The sequence below is a fragment of the Nelusetta ayraudi genome, unplaced genomic scaffold (genome assembly GCF_046127955.1).
Source record: "Nelusetta ayraudi isolate G7.1 ecotype Tasmania unplaced genomic scaffold, CSIRO-AGI_Nayr_v1 ptg000205l, whole genome shotgun sequence".
In the NCBI taxonomy this organism is placed as follows: domain Eukaryota; kingdom Metazoa; phylum Chordata; class Actinopteri; order Tetraodontiformes; family Monacanthidae; genus Nelusetta; species Nelusetta ayraudi.
The window spans coordinates 463,468-477,880 of record NW_027466254.1 but is presented as its reverse complement, the minus strand read 5'-3'; the positions used below and the strand labels follow the sequence as shown (position 1 = coordinate 477,880).

The 14,413-nt window shown below is 52.1% G+C and overlaps 1 protein-coding gene across 1 annotated transcript; it reads left to right on the top strand.

Moving 5' to 3' along the window:
• The first annotated feature begins 287 nt into the window (after positions 1 to 287).
• Positions 288 to 2,672, top strand: her6 (hairy-related 6). Its single transcript, XM_076015975.1, has 4 exons — positions 288 to 728; positions 901 to 996; positions 1,134 to 1,221; positions 1,716 to 2,672. The coding sequence occupies exons 1-4, from the start codon at positions 621 to 623 to the stop codon at positions 2,306 to 2,308; spliced, it is 885 nt and encodes a 294-aa protein (XP_075872090.1). The 5' UTR covers positions 288 to 620; the 3' UTR covers positions 2,309 to 2,672.
• The last annotated feature ends 11,741 nt before the right edge of the window (positions 2,673 to 14,413 follow it).

The following is a 14,413-nucleotide window of genomic DNA, read 5'->3' as shown; positions in this document are numbered from 1 at the left end:
ACGGTGTGATGATTGAAGGGCTGGAGGTAGTCCGACCCCCCCACCCCCCAACCCTACCCCTCCTCACCCCCCCTCCCGGCTGTGCGCCATTGGCCGCCAGCGCGAGCAAGGCGGAGGCGACCAATGGGAGGGCGCCGACCACGAGCCGTCCGTCCGTCCTCCCTCCGGGCCGCGTGTCCCTCTTCCTGATTGGTGGGAAGTTACTGTGGGAAAGAAAGTTTGGGAAGTTTCACACGAGCCGTTCGCGTGCAGCGGGCGATATAAATAGCAGCCACACGCGGAGGGTCTCCGACACTCGCACACACGCACGCACGCACGGAGCCGCATCCGCCTGCCTGGCAGCCGCTGCCGACGCGCGCAACGCATCGCATCCGAACCGGATTCTAAACTCGAGCTCAGGACATTTTTCCTTTTTTTTCCTTCCCTCCCCTCCTTCTCATTCTTCTTCTTCTCCTCTCTTAAAGCGAGAGCGGACTGAATCGCCGCAAGCTGACACAAGCGCAGCTCGCAGCCTTTATTCCTTTTTCCTTTTTTTGTATATTTTTTGTATTTTTATTTTTTTTGCAACCGGTGGACCCTAATTTCTCTGCATTTGTGGGATATTTGCGACAAAGAAGAAGATGCCTGCAGATATGATGGAAAAAACCTCCTCCTCTCCGGTCGCCGCGACCCCGGCGAGCATGAACACGACTCCCGATAAACCCAAGACGGCATCGGAGCACAGAAAGGTTGGTTTGTTTCCCCCAACATCTATGGCGATTCAACCGATTCATTTCTTAAAAGAAAAGAGAAGGGGAAAAGAAACAAAACAAACAAAACCCCCGCCTGTTCAAGATGTGAGGACGTCCACGCGCAAAACAAGGAAAGAGAAATTAAACTCTTTTTCTCTTCTCTCCGTAGTCATCCAAGCCAATCATGGAAAAGAGGAGACGAGCCCGAATCAACGAGAGCTTGGGTCAGCTGAAAACGCTCATTCTGGACGCGCTTAAGAAAGATGTAAGTCTGCAGCCGAGTGTGTGCGTCCGGGCCGTGCGCCTTCAACTCAAAGCGCCTCGCGTTGCCGTGTCAAGCGACGATAAAGTGCGATCCTAACGACTTGCGTTTCCCGTCCTCCTCCTCCTCCTCCTCCTCAGAGCTCCAGACACTCCAAGCTGGAGAAGGCGGACATCCTGGAGATGACAGTGAAGCATCTCCGGAACCTCCAGAGAGCTCAGATGACCGGTAAGAAGTGACTCAGACTCGCGGCTCGCACGCTCAGAGACCCAAAGTATTTTAGATGAGTTTTAGAGCTCCTGCTCGGAGGTCGACTGCAGACTCTCTTTACATATGTGCAACAAACTCCCAGGGAGAAAGTGCAGCGTCTGCTGCAACTCTCAGCTCCTTTAAATCTGGACCGAGGACTTTCTTATTTGTCACTGGCTTCTTCTCAAGCGATTGCACCGCAGTTTCGGTGTCTCGCGCTGCTTGTCTTTTATGTTTGTTGTGGTGTTTTTATTTCTTGTCCCATCGTCTTTTCAGTTTGAATTTCAATGCTCGTGTATTTCATTCAATCTTTCGCCGTATGTAGATTTGGCACAGTCTCTCTTTTAAATCATTTTTCTTTTTAAATCTTGTTTTCGAATGTAAAAACATTTTTGAGTTACTTTTCTTCTGAAACCTGCCACCCTCATGAACTTGCCTTTCCCTCCCTCTCCCCCTCCTCCTCTCTCTTGCAGCTGCCCTAAACACGGACCCCACTGTTTTGGGGAAGTACCGCGCTGGCTTCAGCGAGTGCATGAACGAGGTCACGCGCTTCCTGTCCACCTGCGAGGGCGTCAACACCGAGGTGCGCACGCGGCTCCTCGGCCACCTGGCCAGCTGCGTGACTCAGATCAACGCCATGAACTACCCCAGCGGCCAGCACCAGCACCAGCACCAGCACCAGCATCAGCACCAGCACCAGCACCAGCACCAGCTCCCGGCCTCCGCCGCCGCCGGACCCACCGCTCACCCGTCCTTCGCCCAGTCCCTGGTGCAGATCCCCGGCCAGTCCCCGCAGGTGCTGCCCATGAGCGCGGTGCCCTGCAAGGGCGGCTCGTCGCCGGCGGCCAGCCTGCCCTCGGACGTCACCAAGGTGTACGGCGGCTTCCAGATCGTGCCCGCCACCGACGGACAGTTCGCCTTCCTCATACCCAACGCGGCGTTTGCGCAGAGCGGCCCCGTCATCCCCGTCTACCCCAACAACGTGGGCACCCCCGTGCCGGTGCCGGCCGCGGTTTCCCCCGGGGCCCCGTCGGGCAACACGGACTCTGTGTGGAGACCCTGGTGAAAAATGACTTTGAAAGACTTTGGAAAATGACACTTAACTTAGTTTCGTTTGTTTATAGACGGTTGTTTTAAATCCTGGTTCTTATTCTCCTCCTCCTCCTCCTCCTTCTTCTTCTTGTAAAATGGAAAGAGTATGCACTATATTTGTACAGCTAACAAGGGAGTAAAACGTTCATATTGAAATGAGATCTGTATTGTGGAAATTCATTCACCGCATTTTTATATATACATATATATATATATTGGAGTTGTCCCCTTTTTTTACTGTGATGCCAAAGATTGTCCGATGCTCTTATGATGCTCTTCATTTTTGGAAGACAAATAAATTTGTAAAGATGTCAAGCATAAACTAGCTTTTGATCCTGCGTTCTTTGTGCTGACTAAAATGGCCCTTATCGTTTAAAAAACAACAACAACAACAACAACAACATTTATCTAGATTTAATCTAAAATCAAGCACGATTTGCTTCAGAAACTCTGATCATTTTGCTACTTGTTCACGCAGCCCTTGCTTGGGCTCATCACATCTGAACCAAATCCAGGAACAGAAACTGCTTCTGACTTCACTCTTGAAGTGAAAGACGACAAAATAAAACCCCAGTGGTGAAGCTACAAGGGAGGGTGAGACTGGGAGAAACTCTGCTCTGAATGATATTTACTGGTCGAACCTTCGCAACGAAGAGCGTGCAGCTCAACAGCAGTTAACAGGCGTGTGTCTTGTTGATCTGGCTGTGAGGGAAACTAGAACTTCCTCCCTGCTCGTTCAGCTGTTTGTCTCACTGCATCAGGATGCCTGAAAATTATTTATTTATTTTTGTACTTTGAGTCGGGCAGCAGATCAGGCTGCGCGACTTTTCCAGGAGCTGTTTTCTCAGGAGCTTCAGCTCTCCTGGCGGAAACTTTGCAGCCTTCCAGAGGTCACTTACGCCATCTAGCAGCGCTGAAGTGCATTGCAACCTAATTGATGTTTGAAAGTTCGACACGGGGGGGGGGGGGGTCATTTATTTTGCCTTACAAAAAAAACACTGTGCTGGTCATTGTTGGATTTGTTTTCTACCCTGCTGATCATCTCAAAAGCTTTTTATTTTATTTTATTTTTTTCTTTTTTTTAATTCAAAAATCACCTGTCTAACAAACAGCTCTTGACCTGAGACTGTGAGATTTTTTTTCAATTTTTTTTTTTTTTTATTTATTTTTTTACCCCCTGTTCATTCATGTGTCGTCGACACCAGTCACCTCCAGACAGAAAAAGTCTCCCAGCGGGGATATTTGTATATGGCGCTTTGCCCTGCCCAGGTGTGTGCGTGCCCTCCTCCCCTCTTCCCCCCTCCCCCCCTCCGCCTGCAGCGATCCAAGTGTGGCCCTTCTTTGAAGGGGGGGGCGCTTCGGTGTGTGTGTGTGTGTGTGTGTGTGTACGTGCAGGTGTTTGCAATTATCACTGCGCTAAGAGGCACAAAGTGTGGATAAGTGCCATCATTTTGAATTTCCATCACACCTTTTCTTTTTTTCTCTCTCTCGCAGCGGGCCGCTCATCCCTCCCTCGCTGCGATTGAAGCCATGTGGTGCGCGTCGCGTCGGAGGTGCCTTGGCCGAAGGGCACTGCGGGTGAGGTAGAGCAGGGTGGGGGGTGGTGGTTAAGTGGTGGTGGTGGTGGGGGGTGGGGGGGGGGGTGAAAGGAATGGACGGCCTACCGCGCTGGAGAACAGTCGGCCTCCTGTGAGCCGCCGGACGCTTGTCTTGCATGCGAGCGAAACGCACGCCGCCGCGCGCACACACACACACACACACACACACACACACACACACAAGCACACACGCAGAACGTTCCCACAGCATTCCAGCTGTGCTCGGACCAGTGTTGAGCTTCCTGCCCTGACCCTGGAATGGGGTTGGGGGGGGGGGAGCGGCCACAGCTGGACGTGGGACGTCTGGGAGGCACGTGGTGTGTAACCGGACAACACCCAGCTGCCTCGCAGCCCCAACCGCCACCCTCCCCTCCACCCCCGGCCCCCCCACCCCCGACATCTTCGTCCGTCTCTCTCTCCCTCTCTCTCTCTCTCTCTCTCTCTCTCTCTCCCCCCTCTGGAGAGCAGCTTTACGAGCCTCTCCAATTACCCCGGTGCAGTGGCCGAGCTGCCGGATTGACCGCACACATGTCACAACACGACCGGGGGTTGGGGTGGAGGGGAAGGGAGGAGGAGGGGGGGTGAGGGGGGGTGAGGGGGGGGTTCCGCTGCCATGCGTGTCCATTAACTTTTCCCACACTCGCCGTTTCAGGCAGCAAGCGAAAGCGGGAAGGGGGGGGGGGGTGAAAAAAACACAGCGCTTCCTCCTTGGCTGCCTAAGTGCTACCATATGGTTCTCTCTCTCTCTCTCTGTCTCTCCCTCTCCCTCTCTCTCCCTCTCTCTCTCTCTCTCTCTCCCCCCTTCGGCCCGTCGCTGGGGCTGTCTTTGATTGCGGCCCAGACAAGCGAGAGCTTTATGATTTAAGCCCAGGGCTCGCTGTACCGAGCCTCCCGGACTCATTTTTTGAAGCCAAACTCCTCTCCCCCCCCCCCCTCCCCTCCTCCCTCTCCCCCTCCCCCCTCCCTTCCCCTTCCCCTTGCGTTCACCCCCCTCCCCAACCTCCCCCGCTGCCTTCCCCCCCCCCCCCCCCCCCCCGCCTGCAGTTGCAGGGGGAAAGGCTGTTTTCTGGCAGGAAATGAATAGCTCCCAGATGAGCGCAGGAACCTGAGAGGTCGTGAGAAAGAGGTGAACCCCCCTCCGCCCCCTCCCCCGCCGCCCCCCACCCGACTCCGCAGGCCCGGCCTGCTGCCAGCCACCAGGGGAATGTGGGAGAGCGCCTCTCTGACACACGCATCAACCCCGCTGCCCTCCACCACACCGCATGACTGACTGCCTGCCCGCCTGCCCGTCCGCCCGCCCGCCTGCCCTGCCCGCCTGCCTCGGCGCTGGGCGCTGAGCCTGGAAATAGACTGACAGACTGGGTTACCACCACCGGAGCCAGGCGGCTGGGAAAAGGAAAGCATGGGAGGGAGGGAAGGGGGGAGGGAGGGAGAGAGAGAAATGTTGGATGTGTGTAGGCGGAAGTGGATCAGTATGTGTGATGCTCAAACGCGACACAATGGAAAGTCTGATGTGCAGTTTCAGTTTGCATCAGACTTCGTGCACGACCCTCCCACCCCCCGCGCAGGTTTCTTTTAAGAGCATGCTCAGATGCCTCCCGCCCTCCCACCGTCCGCCCCAGTGGCTTCTCTCCTTCCCTACGGTCGCTCAGACAGGTGTTCCTTGTCAGCAGCAGCAGAGGGTTTTCCCCTTCATTTCCCCGCGTGCTGAACTAACATTGATCCCTGGCGAGGCTCCGACGCTGTTATGGTTGGACCCGCTCGGAGGTTTAGCCGCAGTTGTCCCGTTGTATTTTAGGGATCTCGTGATTGCGCTCCATCATTATCTTGTTACAGAGACAAAGGCCGATCTCGTCGTTCGAGATCGGCCAGTTGTGGCAGACTTTGACCCCTTTTCCCGCAGTTATGCTGCGCGTTACGAGCCGAGTTGTGAGCGGCCCCGCCGCCGAGTGTTTCCTTTGAAGGGCCGGCGGAGATGAAAGAATCTGCGCGGGTTTACAGGATGTGCTGACCTCGGTTTCAGGTCAGAAGGAGAAGTGTAAAACAAAACAAGACAGCAGTCAGACGGTGAGGTGTGTCTGTAAATAGCTGCCGTTCGTGTTCAGCTCGTCCTCTTACACAAGAGAGGGATTCATATATATTCTCCGGACCTTGCTTCTGGCTTCGCCTTGGTCACTTATGCTTGGTCACTTACACTTAAGGACAACCTATGGTGTTACTCATCTTAATTATTCCGTCTGCACCGAACGTCGCACCTCAGTTCCCATCGGACCGCCTCGCCGCTCCGGTTTGCGCTCCGTCCTTTCCCTTTGTTCCCGCGCTCACTGGGCTCATGCGAGGCTCCTATGGTAACCTGTGGGAGTAAACAGGGCAAGCTGTCCGCACACAAATCCCCGACAGTGTGTGTGTGTGCCCACTTTCCTTGGCACACCCTTGCATGGCAACAGACTCCCACCACCAACCCATTCAGATGTCAAACACCTTGTTTGAAGTCGCAGACCACTTGCGTAAATCCACCGTGTTTCTCACCGCCGTGGCCCCTCGGGAACAAGAAGCCCAGCCGAGACGTCCCAGACCTTCTGTATTGCTTTCAGAATCTCCAACGTTTCGCGTCGTCCCAGCGGTCCGTCCTCCTCCCCTCCGCTCGCTCGTAAACATGTTGTTGATGAGGTTCCGGTGGATGGTTTTGAGGTCATTGTGACTTGAGTAGAGCAGGACATGGCAACCATACCAAGCTGTCAATTACAAAGTTGGCACACCCTCCCGCCCCCCCAGTCTGGGCGGTAACAGCGATGACCCCGTCACACTGCGCCTTTGTGCAACCTGTCCTCCAACTGCTCTGCATCCCGACGCCAATTGAGTGGGAGGGTTTCCACCCTTTTTACCGACCATCACAACAAACAAATAGACCAGAAGACAAAACAAGTTCCCACCACGCCGACGTCCAAACAACTGCCAACGGTGACAGTTTGCTCGGTTTTGATATCGCACAAAGAGGTTCTTCATGAAACCACTTTGGTGCCTCTCGCCGTCCTGTCGCCCTTCACAGCCAAGTTTGTCAACCTCACGGTCCGGACCTCCGATGTTTGCTGCCGGGAAAAGGGAAACACAAGTTTGAAAGTTTGAAGAAAAGACCAAAACCACCCCACAATAATGAGTTTTCTTGTGAAATGTTATTTTCGAGGTACTCGGTGATGGTTTGCTTTCAATCCTTCCATGTTTGTTCCATAAGTTTGTTAGCCGGAGACATTTGTTGTGGATTGCGCTGAATGGAAATGGGTGCAGAGTCTCTCCAACGTTCTCGTCCATAACTCCTTATTCTTTACAAAATAACAAAATTCTAGGAGTAACGACATTTAGCCATCAGCCAGAAAAAATGTATTCTTGAATGATTGAAGACAAGGGTCAACTGCAGTTTAATCCAATGCAACGCTGACATTTTCTATCCATTGCAATTCAATATCAATCGGTTTAAACTTCCAAGAGCGTTTTTCTCCTCGACGTTCCAAACAGATGTTTATCATTTTTCCACCGGTATCGAACGTGTATGTTTCTGTTTCGGACTTTTATCTGAAATCGGCCTTTCTTGGGGGATCTGCTTACAGCATGCAAATTCCATCCGTATCATCATTTCTGAGCGGGGATCCAATTCTTTCTGCACAAAGGCAAAGTCTGAGATGAATTAACAGTGCGCAGGGAGACACGTGAAGTGCAGCCACAGAGCAACGCACACACACACACACACACACAAACGCGTGCGAGCGAGCGAGCACCCCCAACTCACTCAGCTTACACACAGTTTGGCTGCGTGATCTACGAGCTCTGCCCTCGCGTGGCTGGTTTTATTTTCCTGCTTTTAACGGCCCCTTCGCTCTGGGGGCTCGCGCCCCTCTGAGATGAAGGAAAAGAGAAACCAGATTTTTTTGACCCCTGAATACATCAAAAGGGTCCGGATGTCCAGGTTTTCTCTTCGTTCTTTTTTTTTTTCCACTCTGATGGAGCGGGGAAGCTGAGCCAGGAGTGTGTAGGTTTGATGTCAGTAATGTCGGCACGCCGGCTGGTGTTGCAGAGCCGCGATTACTGGTGTTAATGATGTAATGTTAGATTCTAGGCCACACACACACACACACACACACACACACACGCACACATACACACTCGGGAGTATGGGACACAGGGGAGGGAGGTGTCCACACAGAATCTTGTGGATTAAGTCTCCACTGTGCAAACACTTTTGTTTGTGTTCTTCTGCTTTAATGGCCCCCGCTCCAGTCTGGGAAATGACAATATGCTCTGAAGCGACTTTACAAATGAGGATTCCAGCGGGGAAGCTCGCTCTCAAGTGTTGGGCGTGTGCCGCACTTCACATTCACTTTTCAGCCCGCTGAAGAACAGTCGCAGGTTTTATTCCTGTTTGCTGTTTTGGGAATTGACTTTTACTGGAGTGGAGGTTTACTAATGAACACAGGTGTCTCGTTTCACTCACTGCATCTTTTTGTTGTTTCTCTGAAGTTCTTACCAACGCACATTCTGTCAACAAGTTACTTCTTTTATTATATAATAGAATCTTTTATTAAGATGTTATTAGTACACACAGTGTTTCACAGCACAATTTGACTTTCTGATGAAGTTTCATGAAGCTGTACTGATAGAGTTTCGTATTTCAAGATTGATTGTGAAGAAATCCTAAACTTACTTTTTTTTTTAATCCAAGCTTTATTCCATTAACACACATGGACCAATTTCCCAACTTTGATGAACAGACTGGCACTGGTCCTTCTGAAGGGCTCAGTGCTGGAACGCCACGGGTGTTAGGTTGGTGCCACTCGCCGCTCGTGTTTTCGGAACTCTTTGTCGGATTTCAAGGAAGAGCTGTCTGATTGGGCGACATCTTTGATTTATCTGTGAAAATTTATTGTGCTTCCCCTGCATCTCTCATGCACATGTGTGCACACTTATCTGGGGCAGCTGCAGGGACTTAGAAATCCTCCTCTCCCCGGCTTCACCCCTTCTCATCTTCTATCCCTCTTTGTTTTCCCTCAGCTGGTTTTGCTCGAGCTCTACCTCCTCACTTTTGCCCGATGTTTTCTTCCCCTCTTGCACTTTCCATGTTTCGCCGCCGAGGTACATTGCATCATGTCGGCGTTCCGAGACATAAAATGGCATTATCCCACCTCCCTCTGCTCCGTCCACGCAAAAGCAGCCTATAAAGTGTGACGTGGACCAGGAGTTAATCCTCTTTCTCTCTTTGGGAGCCGGTGGCTGGAGCCGCGGAGGAGCTGCTGGCCGCAGAGATAGGGCCGCGAGACGCTGCAGACACAAAACAAGCAGTGTGTGTGTGTGTGTGTCTGTAATTGTTTGAGGGCGTGCACAATAAGGAGTTTTGTCCGTGTCACTTAAAGGGTCTGACGGTGAATTGTGTGCCTCTGCTTGCCCGACTGTTGACAAAGCCCAAGTGTGGGTTTTATCCGAGACTCACTCTGTTTTTCCGAGAGTGTGTGTGTGTGTGTGTGTGTGCGTGCGTGCGTGCGTGTGTGTGTGTTCCTCGGCCTCCCACTTCATCCCTCTCTGCAACTTTACCTTTGTGAGGTGCATTCTCAGAGACTCCTACCAGAGCCGGTTATCTCCTCCTGGGTTAGCGCTGGGATGCTGCCGAGCTTGTCGTGCTCATGTAAACCCCGGCGTCTTAACAGGGACGACGAGCGCAATGCGATTAGTGGGAACGTGTGAAGTAGCCGCGAGTGGGGCGAGTGGGAAGGGGAACTGAAACACCTGAACGGCTGTCGGTGCCACGCCACCAAATGCGAGAGGCTTCTGCTTTTTCAACTTCTTTCAACTTTTTGCTTTTCTGTCACCCTCCACGTGGTTTTCTGGAATCTCTCTGGAAAGGAATGGCTGTATGTTGTGGCGAACTCGTGGGAACTTACTTCACGCTCAGCATTCCGTCAGCCGTGGAATTCTGCATTCGCGGCGGCGGCGGCGGCGGCGCGCGCTTCTCGTGCGCTGCGTGAGATGCGCGCAATCAAACGTGCAGCCTGTTTGTTTTGACAACCGGCCTCAGAGATGGAGAGAAAACATGTCGGACTGAAAAAAGTACTGTGCACCAGGAATCCAGCACATTTTTGTTCCGTGTCAATCCACCTAACACTAATTCAACGGTGACGAGTTTACGTCTGCAGCTGCGATCGCAGGCAATACTCGCAGGAACATATTTTTAAAGGGCTCAGAATTGACCTTGAGGTCACATGGTTTAAATGTGCACGTGTGCGTGAACATTTGAAACGAAGGCCTGATCTGAATTGAAACATTTTTTCACGCAAGCATGTCAAATGGAGGATTCCAATCTCATCTGACCTTTAAAGAAAGAAACTTAAATTGTTGGTTATTCCAATCGTCCTGTTTCCGATCTTTCGCCCCTGTTTGCCGTAGATTTAGTGGCTGTGAATGAACACTGTCCAAAGCCACTGCGATGATTTTTTTTTTTAGTCTGAACTGAACACACGTGTCTAACGCTCTATTGAACATAGGAGCGGTGCGGTCTAGTGACCCCTGTATCGTCATTTCAAAGGAAAAGCGTAGAGACATAGTGGAGAGATAGAGCAGAGAACAAAGAATAACTGTCCAAAAAGTCACAAGTGCAAGAGAGGAGGCAAATGAAATCTACTTGCGCTACAAGAGGACATGTGGAGAAGAAATATTGGAGAGCGTACAGCAGCGGCACTGTTCGCTCACAAAAGTGCAGATAAGTAAAAAAAAAAAGTTTTGTCAAAAAAAGCAAAGTTAACTTTTTTTTTATTATTATGCCAGTGGTCAGTTTTAGGAGTCAGAGAGCACCCACATATGTAGCAGCACCCACAGTATTCCACCACAGCCTTGCACCGTAGCTGGGATCTAGGGTCGAGGAACACGAAACACATTTTAAGCAAACTGCTGAATTCTTTAGGAGAATTTTTTTTTTTTTTTTTTTGGGATGTGTGAAGTGTTTCCATGTTCTGCTGTGGTGGATACACTTGGTTTCACAGCTCCCAGGAGGCGGCCCCGGGGCTTCGTCAAAGCCTACGGAGAGTATTTCATTTTGCAAGAGCTTTAAAATCGTGGCATTCCATTGCTGCCTTTGCCTTAAAAAAAAAAAAAAAAACTAGCGGCGATGCTCTTATGAATCAGGACCAGGAGGACGTCTGTTTATTCGAGACTCGGCACGTAGACGCTGGTTTTTCCCACCAGCCGTGTTTTCGTGCGTGCGCAAAATAACGACAGATGCTGCGGAAAACGTTATCGAGCGTGCCTATTGTCAGCATGCAGCGTTTGATTTCGCTTTTGAAACATTTGATTCAAACAAATTTTGTGTTTTTTTCAACACCAAAGTGTTGTTTTTCCAATGCAAGAAGTGGAAAGTACATATATTTGTGCTCAAATGTAGCGAGTAAAAGTAAAATGTGCTCCCTGTTAGTACAGTAACAAAGTGTTGGCGCTCCGTTACTTCTCACCTCGTGCTGTGCCGGTCCCGACGCCACCTCTTCCGGGCACTCCCCTGCGGCCGGGCCACGTAGCGCCTGGCTGCACCCGACCCTCCAGAGACGGTATCAGGGTAATTGACAGTGACTGGAAATATGCAGCATCATTGAGCCTTCGACCCGTGTGACTAACAGGGTTAGGTGGCTCCCTCCCTCCGAGAGCGACCCTTTCTCCAAAGCCATCAGTGACATTCAATTTGTGTTAAAGCTCCCTTTGAGGGGCCCCCCGAGGGGTCTGATTTGATTAACATATTTTATGGCGAGCCCTCAGATGTAGCCGGGGAGCACTCTGGGCCCCCGCATTAATAATAGTCACAATCTATTATGGCTGACTTACGTGGCGACAGTGACGGTGGTTTCGCTCAGAGAAAGGAGACTGGCGGTAAGACGGCGTGATTTTAGCCCGGCCCGGCCCGGCTCGGCCCGGCCTGCCCTGGCCTAGCCCGGCCCAGCCCAGCCCTGCCAGGTTGAGGCTAATCAGAAGTGATTCGCGCAAGCCCATCGAAAGACGCCACATCGGCCCGAATTTGTTACATCCGCCGGTCTGGCGGTCAGCCATGGGTCGCAGTGAGCCGCCATGAAATACATGGAGACAATGTATGTCGCCGTTTGTCGGGCGGAGTGGCGGGAGGGGGGAGGGGCTTATTTTTTTTCCCACAGTTCTGCGTGCCGTGAAAGTGGACGCACACTGACACGGACGGACGGACTGGGGGGAGGGGGGGTGGGGGGGTAAAGCTGTAGACAGACGCACAACCACCGAAAGCTCCGACTTCCGAGAGCGGAGTGTCTACAGTGAGGACATTCCTGCGCCGCTCCGCACGCCTCCGTCATTGTCTGTCGCCGCCAACAAAACAGAACCCCCCCGCCCTCAACCCCCCCTCCCGCTGCCGTCCAGCAGTAAAAACGTAACCATGTTAAAGCCCCCCCTCTGCTGTAAAGGGGACTCCTCGCCGCTCCGTTTTTACGGGCGGCCGATGGAACCTGTACGTGTGAGGGGCTTCTTTTCACCGCCCCCCATGACACAGTTCATTTCAGCGGTGGGCCGCAGAGAGAAGGGCCTCCCCCTGTAAATCAATGCTTTTGTTTAATAGGAGAGGCCCCCACTGCCCCCCCCACCCCCACCCTCATCCGTGCTGTAACTGTAAGACCTATAGAGGCGGGACGAGATAACCCCCCAACCCCCGCCCCCCCATACCCTTTTCACCGTGTTTTTAATTTCCCTCACACGAAGACGGACACATGAGCGACCCCTGAAAAGGAGAACTGCAGAGGCATCTGGGGTAGAAATTGGCACAAGCTTAAGTTTCACCCTCTTCCTGAGATCCGGGTCCGGATTTGAAAGATTGTAAAGTCCCACGACAAAAAAAAAAAAGGTGACTGGGAGGAAAGAGCGGAGAACAGGTGGCCATCGCCGTCGTCCGCGACAGACATGAAATCAGCCCCAGTGGAGGGGTGGGGCGGTGGGTTGGGGGCGGGGTCAGGTTTCAGCGATAAAAGATCCCAGAGGTTTGTTTTCCTCTTTTACGTCTGCGAAAAGATGTGTGAAAAGATGGCGGACCTCTAACCCCTCCCCTCTGGTCTCCCGCCGAGGGGGGGGGGTGTCTGTGCTCGGAACACGAGGTCAAGGATTCCGACGCCAAGAAAAAAGGTCTGTCGTCGCTCATTCGGGAAGGACAGATTGGACACGTGAACGAGGCCGGGAGACGACTTCTCTGTTCTCACAGACAGCGACAGTCACTGACGCACACGCAGGTTTTTACCCCCCAGTCAGTTGTCCTTTAAACACAGTTGCCGCGTGCAGAGGAATCAGTCTATTGATTTTTTTTATTTCCACCTGAGCCACATGAAGGAAAAACCAAAAACATAGCAAACGACGACTTGGCAGTTTTCCAGCCGTATCGCCGTGCACGTTTTCCGAGCTTGTCGGTGAAACACGTAGGTGTAATGTTTCAAACCCAGGAATCCATACTGGGGGTCAGTCTGCACACGGTCCCCCCTTGACCAGAAAGTGATCACATGATTCACAGCCAGAGACCCAGAGACCTCGTTGCACCACCAGACTCTCGTCTCATTGTACGACTTTCACGTGTAGGGAGGACGGCGTTCACTGCACGAACAGGTCGGAAATCTTTTTTTTTTTTCTCCTTTATTTATTTTTTTGAAGAAACAGCTCAACAGCTGCTCCTTTTGGTGGGACGGGTAATGAATATATTGTGCGACTTCACTGGAAAAAGCTTCTGCTAAACCGACAGAAAGAACAATGGCGAGCCCAGCAGAGAAGTAGTAGCAAGTAATTACGCTCTCACACAGGCACGTACAGGCTGAGATGGGCTCAAGTGTTTAACTGGTTTAACCATGCGTGTGCTCGCCAGCGTGTGTGTGTGTGTGTGTGTGTGTGTGCGCACGGGTGTGTGTGTGTGTCAGTCCTCCCCTATCTTGTGTGTGGTAACCATAGGAGGACGATGACAGATGGGAGGGGCAAGATGGGTCATCAGGCTGCAGGCAGACTTTCAGGTGTGTGACAAAGTTCAGGTAGAATGGAGAGTATGCGCTCGGGCAGAAGCGTGCGTGCGTGTTGCTGTGTGCGTGCGTGCGTGTGTGTGTGTGTGTGTGCGTGTGTGTGTGTGTGTGTGTGTGTGTGTGTGTGTGTGTGTGCGTGTGTGTGTGTGTGTGAGTTCTGCTCGGATGAGCTTGAAGAATGCCGATGTGACTCCTGGTAGGTAAAGAAGGATCTCCTTTCATCACGAGCAGCCCGATGCCACAAACCCACCCCAAAATCTTCCCTCTTTTTCGTCTTTCCCAGTCCTTCCTTCTGGTGACCCCACACTCCCACCACCACCACCACCACAACGCACACGCACGCACACACACACACACACACACACGCACACACACACACACACTTCCTTTTGCCCTTCGTCCATTATGCGCAGGAAACGTTTTGAGACGGGGCAGCGAATGCATGCT

Coding starts and splice junctions, on each gene's coding strand:
- her6 (XM_076015975.1), top strand. CDS start 621: ATGCCTGCAGATATGATGGAAAAAACCTCCTCCTCTCCGGTCGCCGCG. Junction 997..1,133: donor TGGACGCGCTTAAGAAAGAT/GTAAGTCTGCAG, acceptor CCTCCTCCTCAG/AGCTCCAGACACTCCAAGCT. Junction 1,222..1,715: donor CCAGAGAGCTCAGATGACCG/GTAAGAAGTGAC, acceptor TCTCTCTTGCAG/CTGCCCTAAACACGGACCCC.